Here is a 16,570-nt window from a genome sequence, read left to right as displayed (position 1 = left end):
CTTTCATCATGTAGAGTAGCATATATCCCGTTTCCCTGTGGCACGTGGAAAGGTTTTGCCTCAGTGCCAATTAACTATCGTCGCTGGTTGAATATTGCATAGGGGATTTTCACAGTAACTTCATTGCAGTGTTAATGTAAGCCTACTTGTGACACTAATAAATAAACTTTAACTCTCATCGCTGATTGAACATTGCATGACAAAGTATTGAGAAGTTGGGGTGTCAGGAACAAATTGGGTAGTCAATAATGACACGATGCAGAATTGTTCCGTCCAGTTCAAACCCATATTTGGTCTTGTATTGGAGTTGCCAGAAGGTTTTTCTCATGTCTTTGTGAGCTTCAGCACATGTAAATTTCTCATCTACACTATCTGTTCCTTCTCAAGGTCCTCATCCAGAAGATAATTACAGAGTAGAGACACTTATGTGATTACTGCTAGCTGATCATGCTTTTGAGACAATGGATATTGGGAGGCAATGGCCTAGTGGTATTATCGCTAGACTATTAATCCAGAAACTCAACTAATGCTCTGGGGACCTGGGTTCGAATCCCACCACGGCAGATGGTGGAATTTGAATTCACTAAAAAACAACTGGAATTAAGAATCTACTGATGACCAGGAAACCATTGTCAATCGTCAGAAAAACCCATCTGGTTCACTGACGTCCTTTAGGGAAGGAAATCTGCTGTCCATACCCAGTCTGGCCTACATGTGACTCCAGAGCCAGAGCAATGTGGTTGACTCTCAACTGCCCTTGGGCAACTCGGGATGGGCAGTAAATTCTGGCAAGCCACCGACGCCCATGTCCCATGATTGAATGTATAAAAAATATATAGGCCGGAATCTTACTACCGTTCATGCCGCAGGATCTTCTCATCTCACCTCAGTGAATGGAGGTTTGGCTGGCTGCCAAATTCTCCAAACTCACTGCAGCGGGAACGTGGCATGAACGGCAGGCAAAATCGTGCCCATAATGTCGTGCAATTATCTGAAGGCCTGTACTTGACATATTGGAAATATCCGCTTTTTCGGTGATTCTGTTCGGCGATCGAAAAATATTCTGACCTTTTCTAACCCAGTGAGATCATTAAACTTTTTCCGACTTTGCGGATAGGTCATTGGAGCTCTGTTCATTCCTTCTTCCACATGCTCTACACCTTTCACCCATTTCTTGGGTCGCAGGCCACCTGCTGGCAGAAACAGCACCTGTGGCCCGCCAGTATTGTTCAAGTTAGTGGACATGAGAATTTCTGTTGGGATTGACCTGTTCTGATTTTGGATGATATGGGTGCTGCTGTGCCATATTTGAATAATTGTTGATATGGGCACCTTGTCAACCCACAGTATTTCAACCAGGTATCTGCCTAGATTTAAGAAGTAGGAATTATCCGCCAGGAAAGGGAATCTCTTCATTTATGGGTGAGGAAATTCTTCAGGAGAAAAGGGGTTTAAAAACAGTAATAGCCCATGGTTCCCAAATCTTCTCCGCTTAATATTACATATTACTTACATGCTTTTACTTTGATTTCTCTATTGTAGTGGTGCCCAGGGTGAATATGCTGGATTGGCAGCAATCAAGGCTTACTTAAGTTCAAAAGGAGAACATCAGAGAACTGTAAGTAATGTAATGGATAACACCTGTAATCCTTCCCTAACCAACAAGATGTACTTGACTGTATTGAGTAACTAATTGATCTTTTGATGTGAAAGATTTGAAAATGTCAAAAAGTTGATATTCTTGTTGGGGGGGGCGGGGGGGGGGGGTCTTTATCCCCGCCTTTGACTGTTACCAGGAGAAGAATGTCTTGTGAACATGTCAAGCATTTATCAATATTGTCAACAGCCCCACTAAGGCTATGGTGGCACTGCCCAGACAAAGCCCAGTCAGCTTTGACTGCTCTGCGTAACAGTCTTAATTATTTGATACCGTCTAAAAATTGACCAGAGGTGGCTGACCGACAAAAATTGACCAAGGATTTGCGCTCACATTCGCCGTGGGGGCAAATGGCAGGCCCAAGAGAGTCAAAAAAATGAGAACCTTGCCGGCGAGATCTCGTTTCCGGGTTCTCCCCCTGCCCCTCGCCAGTGATGTAACGAGTTCGGACCCTGAAAGATCGGGAACCTAATTCAAATAAATTTTAATATCATTAAAGGGCCTCATGTCTCCACCCCCCCCCCCCCCCCCCTCCCCGCCACACACACACACATTGGGAATTCCATGTTGATAAAGACTACAAGTTTTTAAAAATGGGATACTGCTGTGGGGAGGGAGGGAGAATGAAGGGGTGTTGGGGGGTGAGTTTTAAGTCCACACCCCTGGGGTGGTGGTGGGGCATTAAATATAGTCCCCTGGGGAGGGGGGGGGTGCCCGTGTTCATGGGGACATGTGCATGTCAGATATCAGGATGCCCTTTAAAAACACCACCTAGTTTTGTGATTCCCAACACTGCTGGTTTTTTCGGGCCCTGTCGCACCAACGTGATGGCGTGTGTCAAGCCTCCATTTCATTTTGCCGACTGCTGCACAATGTGGTGAGAAAAGCTGTTTTGTGCTTCCACTGCCTTTTGAGGAAGAGAATCCCAAAGGCCCACGACCCTCTGAGGACGGCATGGTCGCACAGTGGTTAGCACTGCTGCTTCACAGCGCCAGGTTCGATTCCCGGCTTGGATCACTGTGTGGAGTTTGCATGTTCTCCCCGTGTCTGTGTGGGTTTCCCCAGGTGCTCCGGTTTCCTCCCACATTCTGAAAGATGTGCTGGTTAGGTGCATTGACCCGAACATTGACGCCGGATTGTGGCAACTAGGGGAATTTCACAGTAACTTCATTGCTGTGTTAATGAAAGCCTTTCTTGTAACTAATAAATAAACTTTAACTTTAAATGATCAGATTTAGTGTTGTGAGAGAATCCAGATTCTCAGTCAAGTTGCCCCTTACTCTTCTAATCTCTAGCGGATAAACACAAAAACATTAAAACATACTGCTGTATTCAGGAACGGGCATCAGAGGATCTGCTAAAGCAGTTGAATTAGTTATTGCGAATGGAAAATTTTGAACATGAGGAATCACGTTTGGAGAGCTGCCACTTCAAACAGAGCGGGGTGGGGAGGGGTTTGACCCAGGAACCTTTGTGTTATCAGCTGATATTTGTCAAAGCAAGAGTGAAGTTGTGGCAATTTGGACCGGTGCTGTGACCTAGAATGTCTAAAAACTCATCGGGCTCCAACTCCTGATCGATATCCAGGTCAGACATCCTGGACACAGTCTGGGGGCAGAATTTATTTTGACTGTGATGGTTCTATAGTTGAAAAGCTCATGGACATTCACACAGCCAGGTCTGCAACTTGGGCAATGTGGTTGACTTCCTGCGCTCAAAGAATTCATGTCAACATTGAGTCATTATACTGTACTCCAAAAGATACTACGTTTAAGTGTTTTTGAACATAACTATTATTGAGAGATTAATGCTGATATCATTCATTGCCTTTGCAGATTAAGGTATAAGGAACCATTTTTGTGTAAGAATTACTTTCTTGGTTATGGTGTTAGACACGTTAAGAGCAGGGTCAGGCCAGCTCAACCAAGACTGACAATAGTGATAGAGGATTCACGATGAGTTAGGAAGTGGGGATTAATAATGAAAGCTTTGGTTTGAAAAGAGTGTCGGGGGGGTAAAAGACTAAAAGAGTTCTGACATTTCTAAGCTGAAATAGACTGTCTGCAACGTTGATATAGTATTTGGGCCCTGAGGTGAGCTTCCGAACACATATCCACAGGATAATGAAGACCGTCGATGTCCACCTCCGTAATCTAGCCCAATTGGATCCCCGTCTTCACCGATCTGCAGCTGAAACCCTCATTCGTGACTTAATTAACTCTAGGCTTGACTATTTCAACACACTGGCGGCTGACCTCCCACATTCTGCCCTCCATAACCTTGAGGCCACCGGAAGCTCTGCTCACCATGACCTTTCTGGCACCACACCCTGGTCAGTTATCGCCACTGCGTTCACTGAATTGCATCGTATCCCATTTAGGCGAGACCTCAACTTTGAAATGATCATTGTTTCCAAGTACCACCCACCACCCTATCCCCTCACTATCTCTGATCTCCTCCAGCCCCCCCGATACCTTTGAGATATCTGATCTAATGTAATTCCGGCCCCTGGCATCTACAATTGTAATTGTGCCAACCGTTGGTGGCCATGCCCTCCGCTGCCAAGGTCTTAAGGTCTGGAATACCCTCTTTTTAAGACGCTCCTTAAAATCTACCTGTAGGACCAAGCCTTTGATTACCTGCCCTAATATCTCCTTATGTGACTCACTGTCACCTTTTGCTTTATAACTTCCCTGTGAAGTGTGTTGGGGGTGTTTATCATGTTCAAATTACTACGTAAATACAAGTGTTGTTTTTCATAGGTTTGAGTTGATTTGTTTTATGTAATGGGATACAGTGAATAGTATTGTTTCCCGACGGAAGAAGGTGGAAGAGAGTGTGCCCGGGGTTGCATGGGGCCCTTGATTATGTGCTTTGTTTGTTCTACATTGGGACAGCATGATGACACAGTGGTTAGCACTGCTGCCTCACAGCACCAGAGACCCAGGTTCGATTACCTGCTTGAGTCACTGTCTGTGCGGAGTCTGCATGTCCTCCCCGTATCTGCGTGAGTTTCCTCTGGCTGCTCCGGTTTCCTCCCACAGTCCGAAAGACGTGCTGGTTAGGTGCATTGGCCATGATAAATTCTCCCTTAGTGTACCCAAACAGGCGCCTGAGTGTGGCGACTAGAGGAATTTCACAGTAACTTCGCTGCAGTGTTAATGTAAGCCTATTTCTGACAATAATAAATTAACTTAAAACTTCTGATTTCCTAGATAAAAGCAAATTACTGCGGATGCTGGAATCTGAAACCAAAAGAGAAACTGTTGGAAAATCTCAGCAGGTCTGGCAGCATCTGTAAGGAGAGAAAAGAGCTGACGTTTCAAGTCCAGATGACTCTTTGTCAAAGCTTTGACAAAGGGTCATCTGGATTCGAAGCATCAGCTCTTTTCTCTCCTTACAGATGCTGCCAGACCTGCTGAGATTTTCCAGCATTTTCTCTTTTGGTTTCTAATTTCCTGGCATTGAGATAGTGGACTTGCATCTGAGAAGGGAGTCTTTATTTGAGGAACAATGGCCATTCATGTCGATAAAATGGATGAAAGGTGAGAGAGAATTGAAAGAAAGAGGTGAAAGAATGAACATTCTAATGAATTCCGAGAAATGGCATCAGAATTGCTGCTAAAATAGAACAGCTGGATCGCTATCGCAAACGGAAAGTTTTGAGTGTGAGGAGTTGTGTTTTGAAGCGCTGCCAGGTAAAACAAGGCAAGGGTTTGACCCAGGAACCTTTGTGTAGTTGGCTGATATTTGTCAAAGTTGCGACAACCTGGGCCGGTGCTTGTAACCTAGAATGCCTCAAAACTCACCCGGGTTCCCCACTCCTGATCGATATCTAATTAGGGAATGTGGACACGGGGGCGAGGAATGAATCGTAATTTGGCTGTGATGGCCCTGAGGACATTCAAACACATGTGGATTGTCACCTGGACAAACTGTTCCATTTACTGTGCTCCAGGAATCCGTGAAAATATTGAATCACTGCAATTGGTAGAAGAGGCCCGGAGAGGGGGGAGTAAATAGATGTAAACCCATGAGTCATTGTTTTCTTTGCTGTTTGTCGCATTCTGTCCAGGATTGTGAGCTGTTTGAATTGTTTCCGGATTTGAGAGTTTTCCAAGACTTCAGCAGACTTGAGTGTTGAAGAGAGTTGTCAAAGGCGCAAGCGCTTGGTCAAAAAGATGCAGTCGAACTCTCGGGAGAGAGCTTGAGCAATGCAAAAGGCGTGAGGGCTCTCTTTCGGAGGACAGTGGAAAAGGATTAAAAGTGGAGCAGGGGTGTCAACTACAGATGGGCTTAGCACCCACGCCCTGAACTCTGAACCTATCTGAACCCAGCAGCAGAGGAAGTTTAGAATGGCTTTCTCAAAGTTAGTGGTCAGACATAAGCAGAGCAGCAAAGCATAAAGACACAAGCTATGATGGAGGAAGGCTACCGAATAGTTGTAAGAGATGGATAGCGCCAGCGATCATGAGGTAAAACTCTAAATGCACCATCCTGTGTACGTGTCCCTAAAATGTTTCAGCATTGTGTCCATTCGGGTGATTTGAGGAGTAGTGTTTAAAACAAAGCTCGATGCACCATTGGGGAGAAGGCCTTCAGCTGCCTAGGCCTGAAACTCTGCCATCCCCTCGCTTTCTTCCTTTAAGATACCTCTTAAAACCTACCTGACTTTGAATTATTTGTACGGGATCAAGTATATGTCATGTCAGACCATTTCCTATCCACTGGAAGTTCTGCACACTGAGGGAGAACCAACTTTTATGTCCTTGACTCCATTTTCTTGCATCTCATAAGGCACAAGATATAGGAGCAGAATTAGGCCATTCAGCCCATCAAGTCTGCTCCACCATTCGCTCATGGCTGATCTGTTTCTCAACCCTATTCTTCTGCTTTTCCCCATAACCCTTGATGCCCTTATTGATCAAGAACCTATCTATCTTTGTCTTAAAGACACTGGCCTCCACAGCCTTCTGTGGCAATGAATTCCATAGATTCACCACCCTCTGGCTGAAGAAATTCCTCCTCATCTCGGTTCTAAAGGGTTGTCCCTTTACTCTGAGGCTGTGCCCTCGGATCCTAGTCTCTCTTGCTAATGGAAACATTTCTCCACGTCCACTTTATCCAGGCTTTTCAATGAGATCACTCCCCCCCCCTTTCTAAACTCCATCGAGTACAGACCCAGTATCCTCAGACGCTCCTTGTACGTCAAGCTTTTCATTCCTGGGATCCTTCTCGTGAACCTCCTCTGGACCCTCTCCAAGGCCAGCGCATCCTTCCTTAGATAGGGGACCCAAAATTGGTGACAATGTTCCAAATGTTTCTGTGGTGTTAAAAGTTTATTTATTAATCACATGTAGGCTTACATTCACACTTCAGTGAAAATCCCCTCGTTGCCACACTCCGGCACTTGTTCGGATGCACTGAGGAACAATTTAGCATGGCCAATGCACCTAACCAGCATGTCTTTCAGACTGGGAGGAAACCAGAGCACCCGGAGGAAACCCACGCAGACACGGGGAGAACATGCAGGCTGCGCACAGACAGTGACCCAAGCTGGGAATTGAACCCGGGTCCCTGGCGCTGTGAGGTAGCAGTGCTAACCACTGTGCAGACAAGCCAGGGAACCCTACAGAAATTAACTCCTTGACCCCTCCATAGTGAAGCAACTGCCTGAGTAACCATTGAAAATTTCGCAAAATCTTTCAATAAAAACTAGTCTCAGCAAAATTTAATTGCTACCATCGAATCACAACACTGGGACAATTTTCTCTTCAGAGGCTTGTTGGAAAAGGCAAACTTGTCACCCAGAATAATGCATCAGTTCTTGTTAAAGGTGTGCTTCCCCCTGGTGGCTTTTAGAGTTATTGACTGATTTGAGAGCAGTGTAAACAGACACAGGCACTGGAACATTCATACATCTATGAATAGACAGAAGGCATTGGCATGGGATTAAAATTATAGTCACATGCAAGAACAAAATTGGAAACTTAATTTGGAACCACTTGATTTTTAATGCAAAGCTTTTAACATGATCCCGATTCCACAGGCAACAGATTTGTTGACTTGGTTCAACATTTACAGAAATACACAATTGCACCAGAATTTGCTGCTTACTTCTGTTTATTTTTGTGCCTCTCCCTCCATTAGTTCCTTGATTTTTTTGTATTATGCTGATGAAGGTATTTCTCCCCTTATTCTAAAAACAAGTGAAAACCTGCCTTGTTCCCCCTCCCCCCCTCCTTCTAAACTCCATCGAGTACAGATCCAGTATCCTCAAACGCTCCTTATACGTCAAGCTTTTCATTCCCGGGATCATTCTCGTGAACCTCCTTTTCATTCTTTCCCTTTTTTGTGTCCCTGTTCTTTCTCATCAACTACCACATGCAGGAAACTTAAGCACCAGGGTTAATGTTTTAGCGTTTATTTATTAGTGTCACTAGTAGGCTTACATTAACACTGCGATGAAGTTACTGTGAAAATCCCCGAGTCACCACACTCCAGTGCCTGTTCGGGTACACTGAGAGAGAATTTAGCACGGCCAATGTACCTAACCAGCATGTCTTTCGGACTGTGGGAGGGAACCAGAGCACCCAGAGGAAACCCACGCAGACACGGGGAGAACATGCAGACTTCACACAGACAGTGACCTGAGTCGGGAATTGAACCCATGTCCCTGGCACTGTGAGGCAGCAGTGCTAACCACTGTGCTGCCGGGCCGTCCACGTGGAGTGTCAGTAGCTCATCATGTTACAATAACAAAGGATATCACACCCCTGAAAGATGCTTTTGGCAATGCATTATATTTTAAATGTGTGCCTGCTGCAGTGTGGATATGCATGAGATGCCAGGCAGGACCAGTTAACCTTGTGCAAGGGCTTGACATTGCAACAATTGAATAGATTTATTATTGTCCCATGTATTGGTATATAGTAAAAAGTATTGTTTCTCATGCGCTGTACAGAAAAAACATACCGTTCATAGAGGAGGAAGGAGAGGGTGCAGAATGTAGTGTTAAAGTCATAGCTAGGGTGTAGAGAAAGATCAACCTAATAGATGATAGGACCATTTAAAAGACTGATGACAGCAGGGAGAAGCTGTTCTTGATTCGGTTGGTTCATGTTCTCAGACTTTTGTATCTTTTTGTCAACGGAAGAAGGTGGAAGAGAGAATGTCCGGGGTGCGTGGGGTCCTTAATTATACTGGCTTGCTTTTCTGAAGCAGCGGGAAGTGTAGACAGAGTCAGTAGATGGGAGGCTGGTTTGCGCGATGGATTGGGCTACATTCACGACCCTTTGTAGTTTCTTGCTGTCCTGGACAGAGCAGGAGCCATAACAAGCTGTGATGCATTCGGAAAGGATGCTTTCTATGGTATACCCATGAAGATTGGTGAGAGTTGTAGTGGGCATGCCGAATTTCCTTAGCTTCCTGAGAAAGTAGAGGCGTTGGTGAGCTCTCTTCTGCCACCCTGCCAGCTTCAGATCAAATGTCATGCCCAAGGTTTCTGCCCCTTCTCCTCTCCCACGCCCAAGCTGGCGAATCTGTGCAGAGAGCTATGAATCATTGTGTAAATGAGGTGGCCCTGCATGCAGTCTGCTAGCTGTACGGTTGGATAGCTTTGTAACGGCAGGTAAGAAAACAAACCTAAATATAGATCCCGCTGCAAAATCAGCCTTCAGCTTTAGTACTCAACAGAGCAGTTAAAAAAATATGCTGTATCCAAGATGATATTTTCAACCCTTTTCCTTAAGAAAAAAATTGAAAAGCAAATTAAGGAAATAAAAATGCAATCTAATAATGCAGAAATCTAATTATCCTTTGACCAAGGGCGTCTCCTGGACATTATCTATTTAAGCTCCTTCTATTTAAAGATTCTCATAGCACTCGAATCACATCAGGTTGAATTATGGAGGAGAACGTGATGTGGAGATAATTAGCAAACAGTGGGTGAGATTTTTCAGTTGCACCCACTCCGGGACTGGAAATTCCTGCCTGATGTCAATGAACCTTTACACCGGAATTCTCCATACACGCCTGTGGCTGGGATTCTCCGGTACGCCGCAGTGAATGAAGTTTTGGCTGAGCGTCAAGTTCTCTGTTCTCGCTGACAGCAGAGCAGGAACAAACAAGATGGGAGAATCCCGCCCATAAATTGTCCGTTCCGCCCGTGGCGATCCTGGCAGCAAGCGAGACTGGAAAATTTAACCCCCCCCCCCGCCCCATCCGGGTAACTGAGGTCACCACTTTCACAAAACAAAAGGTATTACAGGGCCGAGATTCTGCACAAGGACTTTCCATTTCATGGGAAGGCAATGGCCTGATGTATTATCGCTAGACAATTAATCCAGAAACTCAGCTTGGGGTTCGAAACCCGCCACGTAGGATGGTGGAATTTAAATTCAATTTAAAATAAAAAGTATCTGGAATTAAGGCTCTACTGATGACCATGAAACCATTGTCGATTGTCGGCAAAACCCATCTGGTTCACTAGTATCCTTTAGGGAAAGAAATCTGCCACCCTTACCTAGTCTGGCTCACATGTGACTCCAGAGCCATGCGGTTGACTCTGAAGTGCTCTCTGAACAAGGGCAACTATGGATAGGCTGTGGTTTAGAATTAATTTGTGGTGAGATTTGAGTGAGTAATAGAAGTTTGCCTAGTGTTTCCTCTGCTATCCCCTGGAGTTGTTGCTCTTTTAACACTGATACTTGCAATCTGAATCATTGATACTTCAGCTGCACACGCCTGTTAACACCTGCGAGGATTTATCAAGCTATCACGGTGGCGCAGTGGTTAGCGCTGCTGCCTCACAGCACCAGGGACCCGGGTTCGATTCCCGGCTTGGGTCGCTGTCTGCGTGGAGTTTGCACCTTCTCCCTGTGTCTGCGTGGGTTTCTTCCGGGTGCTCCGGTTTCCTCCCACAGTCCCTTTGGATGGGTAGTTTAAAGGGATTAGCGGGGTAAGTATGTGGGGTGATGGGGATAGGGCTTGGGTGGGATTGTGGTCGGTGCAGACTCGATGGGCTGAATGGTGTCCTTCTGCACTGTAGGATTCTATGATCAAAGACTGGTGTTCTTTGAGTAGATATTTTGACGTTGACCTCTTGACTACTTCTTGTTTCTTCCTCTGTCCAGGTCTGCCTCATCCCCAGATCAGCTCATGGCACCAATCCAGCCAGTGCACAAATGGCAGGGATGAAAATCCAGCCCGTCGAGGTGGACAAGAATGGAAGCATAGATGTTGCACATTTAAAAGCACTGGTATGTAAATCTCTGAAACTACCGCATCCTCCAAATTTGCATGGTCAAATCTGAACATGGCAGGAAACAATAGTACCATTATTCTGCAGCCCAGGAATGGTCCATTCTGACATGATGTTTAACGTACTTTCCAATCTCGATGTTCTCAGTGTTTGGTTCTATAATAATTCCTGGAGTCGGCTGTAAAGGAACGGTGCTTTATTGCACAAAATAAAGTAAAACAAAACCACAAGCTGCGGTGAACACAAACAGGTCCCATCCAATAATGGACCTGCTCAGGGGCCTGCTTTATACAGGGCTGGGTGTACGAGCTCTACCTGGTATGATCATTACTAATCATCAGGGAGCTTGTGTTCAATGAGTCCTACAGGGAGGTCCTCTCCCACCTCCAGACAGAGGAGGTGGTGATGCGCCTCCTCAAAGCGCTACTGTTCTGCCCATGGGGCTTCCATAATGATAGTTTGTCTCTCCACTCCTCACCAACTCTCCGGAGGGCAAATGCAAGGCAAAGGGTAAAATATTGTGCTTGTTACCATCTTGCCATCAAGTAACCCCATCTGATGGAAGTGGTGTGACTTTGCACCAGCTCCTGTATTGCTGATCTGTATCTGAGGAGATTCATGATGGCACAGTGGTTAGCACTGCTGCCTCACAGCGCCAGGAACCTGCGTTCAATTCCCGGCTTGGGTGATTGTCTGTGTGGAGTTTGCACGTTTCCCCCATGTCTGCGTGGGCCCTATCCCCATAACCCCACGCATTTACCCTGCTAATCCCCCTGAAACTAAGGGTTAATTTAGCCTGGCAAATCCACCTAACCAGCACATCTTTGGACTGTGGGAGGAAACCGGAGCACCAGGAGGAAACCCACACAGACATGGGGAGAATGTGCAGACTCCACACAGACAGTGGCCCGAGGCCAGAATTGAACCTGGATACCTGGCGCTGTGAGGTAGCAGTGCTAACCACTGTCTGTGCGGAGTCTGCACGTTCACCCCGCCTCTGCGTCGGTTTCTTCCAGGTGTTCCGATTCCTTCCAGGTGTTCCGGTTTCCTCCCACAGTCCAAAAAAACGTGCTGATTAGGTGCATTGGCCATGCTAAATTCTCCCTCAGTGTGTCCGAACAGGTGCCAGAGTGTGGCGACTAGGGGGTTTTCACAGTAACTTCATTGCAGTGTTGATATAAGCCTACTTGTGACGCTAATAAATAAACTTAAACAGCTTCAGCAATAATGGAACAAGCGTTGCAAGTTGGCCAAATCTTGTATTGCTGAGGTGGAGGAGGGGGTGGGAAAGTGTACAGGCCAGCACATTGCTGAGAGCTTGTAGCCCTGCATCAAAATATTTAGACTGCTGTTTGCGCATCAATGTCATCCAAGGACACCAGGAGCTGAGCTATTTACACTTCAGGGATGCTGCAAATGGAATTCTTCCCAGGCAGCTATGAAAGGTAAGTGTGCTGACGAGGTGGACATTGGGGGAGGTGCGATTTGCAACCAAATTGAACGCCTGGTTCATGAACCGCAAGCTTTCCAGCCCAAACAGCCTGGAAGCCGGTAAACATTCTCATCAACAGGTAACACCAAACTGCTGTTGCAGACATGTCAGTTACACAATATTTAGTCAGCAGTTTACCTGCTCCGCTTAAAGAGTGTTCAGAAAGCAAAGCAATCAGTTAATACACGTTGAGTCAGGATATTGCCGTCATTCGAGTACTAGAAAATGCTAATTGTGTGCCCCTTTGATTTGATTTTTGATTTGATTTATTATTGTCACATGTATTAACTTACAGTGACTACTGACCTTATGTCATTGCACAGACTGGTGTACCTAGATGTAAAAAATAAACAAAGATAGAATTTCACCTCAGTCCCCATTACATAACGCCTTATTTATAAGTAAAGTTTGCTGCCAGTGGTATCCTGAAAGTTAGTAGCAGGCCACAAATATAGACATGGGGACATGACTACTTTCCAGAGGCAGTCACGCCACATAAATAACTCTCACTGCCATCTCCAGTGGAAGCATTGTCAGAGACAGAGATGGCCCAAATAAGTGGCTGTTGACAAATATAACCTTCGGGGCAGGCACAGATTCCAGTGAACTGCTAGAAAGCACAGAATAAAGCAAATTCAGCTTCTGTTAATAACACTGTGGGACATTGCACAGTTGCAGGAGTGATTCCGTCAAAGGAGAACTGCTTCTTGAAGCGGTTCTTTGATTCTGCTGGGGCACGCACGCACGCGCACGCATGCGCACACACACACACACACGCACGCGCACGCATACACACACAGACACACACACAGACACATACACACACACACACCAGCATATCCTCTAATTCTATCTTACTCTCGTTCTATGCTTCTAAAACTCTGTTCTAACTCTTTTAAACTCTCCAACAATGCTCTTCCTGCTGCCATCAGACTTTTGAATGGACCCACCTCACATTAAGTTGATCTTTCTCTACACCCTAGCTATGACTGTAACACTACATTCTGCACTCTCTCCTTTCCTTCTCTATGAACAGTATGCTTTGTCTGTATAGTGCTCAAGAAACAATACTTTTCACTGTATCCCAATACACGTAACAATAATAAATCAAATCAAAAACGCTCACACACATACACACAGCTCCTCAGGAAATAGTGTCAGTCTGAATCTGGAGCTGGAACAATACCAACAGTAAAGATAAATGGCTGCTGCCAGCAGAACTGAGCCCACTATACTCATCAATGCTGTTTTTCAGCTCACACCTACACACCAATTGTCCCTGAACACTCATTCAAACTGACTTAAATATCAGTTTGCACCCTGCACCATCTCCTGTGCCACTCAATGGGTGGGCTTCATGTACTGGGAAAATTGTAGAGTGTGGCCAACCTCCCACCCTTATTTCCTCCCCCCCCCCCCCCCCCCCCCCCCCCGTCCCCTACATTCTGCTATTCATGTGTCTTTGTCTACTTGTCCATTTACAGATGCGCTTGTTGAGGAGGTGCCCACACAGACAAGATAGTTTGTAATTGTTCCATGATTATCTTGAAGGGTGGCACGGTAGCACAGTGGTTAGCACTGCTGCTTCACAGCTCCAGGGTCCCGGGTTCGATTCCCGGCTCGGGTCACTGTCTGTGTGGAGTTTGCACATTCTCCTCGTGTCTGCGTGGGTTTCCTCCGGGTGCTCCGGTTTCCTCCCACAGTCCAAAGATGTGCGGGTTAGGTTGATTGGCCAGGTTAAAAAAAAAAAAAATTGCCCCTTAGAGTCCTGGGATGTGTAGGTTAGAGGGATTAGTGGGTAAAATATGTGGGGGTAGGGCCTGGGTGGGATTGTGGTCGGTGCAGACTCGATGGGCCGAATGGCCTCCTTCTGCACTGTAGGGTTTCTATGATTTCTAAGTTTAAAAACCGCAGTATTTTTCCCAGTGCACTCTGTGGCGCAATATTCGATCTTTTTAAATGCAGCATTGAGCGTTTTAATTGCTTCGAAAAATAATGTTTTAGACATTTGTGATATTGGAATAACTGTCAATCTATCCTCCCGACCAGATTTTTAAAAAACAGGGAAGTATTCATACACAGAAAACCTATCTACAGTATATGTAGGAAGAATAGCCACCAATGAAGCTCTTAACACTCGGAACTGTACTGATATTTTAGTGGAAAAAATATATATTTGTTTCCTAGCTCTTTGTTGGCTGTTTGACAATGCAAGTGTTGGATTTCCCATTAGACAGTTGGACGGTTAGCTGACCATCTTGTTGGTCTTGGCCAAGTTAGCAAAGAAAGCAATAAATGGATGGTGAGCTCTCCTATTGACAGAAAAGAGCAAACGGATTTGGCACAGGTTCCAGCGTGGGTTGCTTTCTTGAATGTTTCACCAGTTTTGGCAGTGAGCACCGTCAGCTAAAAAGGCTGTGTGCACACAGCTGACGACACTACGAGAAAAAAAGGGTTGAGTTCTGTTTTGTGAACACACTCCACAATTAAATTGTCCAAATTTCTCTCGGCCACTGCAGTTTTGTAGCAATCTTCTCAAATGGCACTTCAACTCCCTCCGAAATGAATTTCAGCTCCAATTTTAATAATCCTTGGTAAATCTAAATCAAGAGGTAATCTGCGTCATCATTAAGTTTTACAACGACTCCCTCTTTGTGTAATCTGAGCTTTCGTCCGTCAAATTCTGTCTCTCCCTTTGAAATTTAAGTTTTCTCTTTCTCGTGCTCCTTAACTCTCTTAAGTTTTTCACATTTCGTTTTCTTCACTTTTGAGTTTTAGTTCTTTCATCTCTCTCTCTTTCGCGAATCAAATGTTTGCCTTTCTCTATCTCTTTCTAGTTCAAGTTACCTCATTTGCAATTGAATTCTAACTAACTGAACCTCAGTGCTATCGGGATCACCCTTTTGCTTCTGGCAGTTCTGGCATTGACGAATACTTCAAACAATCTCTGTCTTTCCAGCTCTTACTTTCAAGTTGACTCCCACTTTCTCTGCTGCAGCCTTCCAAGTTAACCTTTGTTAACTGTTACAAGACATTCATAGATGGATCACCACTTCCCAGAAATGTTTGAGCATTAAACATAGCCCCGTTTACTTTTTGATGACACAAAAACAGAAAAATGCTGGAAAATCTCAGCTGGTCTGGCAGCATCTGTGGAGAGAGAATAGAGCCAACATTTCGAGTCTGGAGAGAGCTGCATTATAATGACTGTATGATTAAATCAAGAAATGATGTTTGTTATAACAAAAACACAGATGCTTTTACCAGTATGGAATAGTAGCCGAGGGGAAGGGCTCCCTCATTCTGAGTGGTTGGGGTGTGGAATGGACTGCCTGCAGTGATAGTGGAGTCAGACACTTTAGGAACATTTAAGCGGTTATTGGATAAGCATATGGAGCACACCAGGATCATAGAAGTCATAGAAATCATAGAAACCCTACGGTGCAGAAGGAGGCCATTCGGCCCATCGAGTCTGCACCGACCACAATCCCACCCAGGCCCTACCCCCACATATTAACCCGCTAATCCCGCTAACCTACGCATCTATGAACTCTAAGGGGCAATTTTTAACCTGGCCAATCAACCTAACCCGCACATCTTTGGACTGTGGGAGGAAACCGGAGCACCCGGAGGAAACCCACGCAGACACGAGGAGAATGTGCAAACTCCACACAGACAGTGACCCAAGCCGGGAATCGAACCCGGGACCCTGGAGCTGTGAAGCAGCAGTGCTAACCACTGTGCTACCGTGCCGCCCCAGGATGATAGGGAGTGGGATAGCTTGATCTTCGTTTCAGATAAAGCTCGGCACAACATCGTGGGCCGAAGGGCCTGTTCTGTGCTGTACTGTTCTATGTTTCTATGGTGAAATTTCTGATTGGTAGTAGGCTGACTGGCTTCACAAAGACTTGGGCCGGAATTCTCCGACCTCGCCCGTGGCTGGGGTCCTCCAGTCCCGCTGCAATGAATGGAATTCTGACTGAGCGCCAAATTCTCCATTCTCGCTGGCAGCGGTGGAGAGGCAGACGAGATCAAAGAATCTTGTTCCACCATTGGTGACTGTCTCTCTGGAATTCCTTCCCTAAACCTCCATCCCTTTACCTTTCTTTTCCCCCCACCTCTTTCAGCTACTTCTTAAAACTTACCTTTTTGATCAGCT

At 45.6% G+C, this 16,570-nt stretch overlaps 1 protein-coding gene across 1 annotated transcript in view; it reads left to right on the top strand.

Moving 5' to 3' along the window:
- gldc (glycine dehydrogenase (decarboxylating)) overlaps window positions 1–16,570 on the top strand; it is a 147,758-nt gene that overhangs the window by 93,586 nt on the left and 37,602 nt on the right. Inside the window, exons 16-17 of the mRNA XM_078214099.1 lie at window positions 1,543–1,618; window positions 10,792–10,917. Of these exons, the coding sequence (XP_078070225.1) occupies window positions 1,543–1,618; window positions 10,792–10,917 (202 nt within the window). The remainder of the gene's footprint in view (window positions 1–1,542; window positions 1,619–10,791; window positions 10,918–16,570) is intronic.

This window comes from Mustelus asterias, chromosome 6, assembly GCF_964213995.1.
Source record: "Mustelus asterias chromosome 6, sMusAst1.hap1.1, whole genome shotgun sequence".
In the NCBI taxonomy this organism is placed as follows: Eukaryota; Metazoa; Chordata; class Chondrichthyes; order Carcharhiniformes; family Triakidae; genus Mustelus; species Mustelus asterias.
Note: the sequence above shows the minus strand (reverse complement) of the source record. Positions and strands in the feature narration are given on the sequence as shown.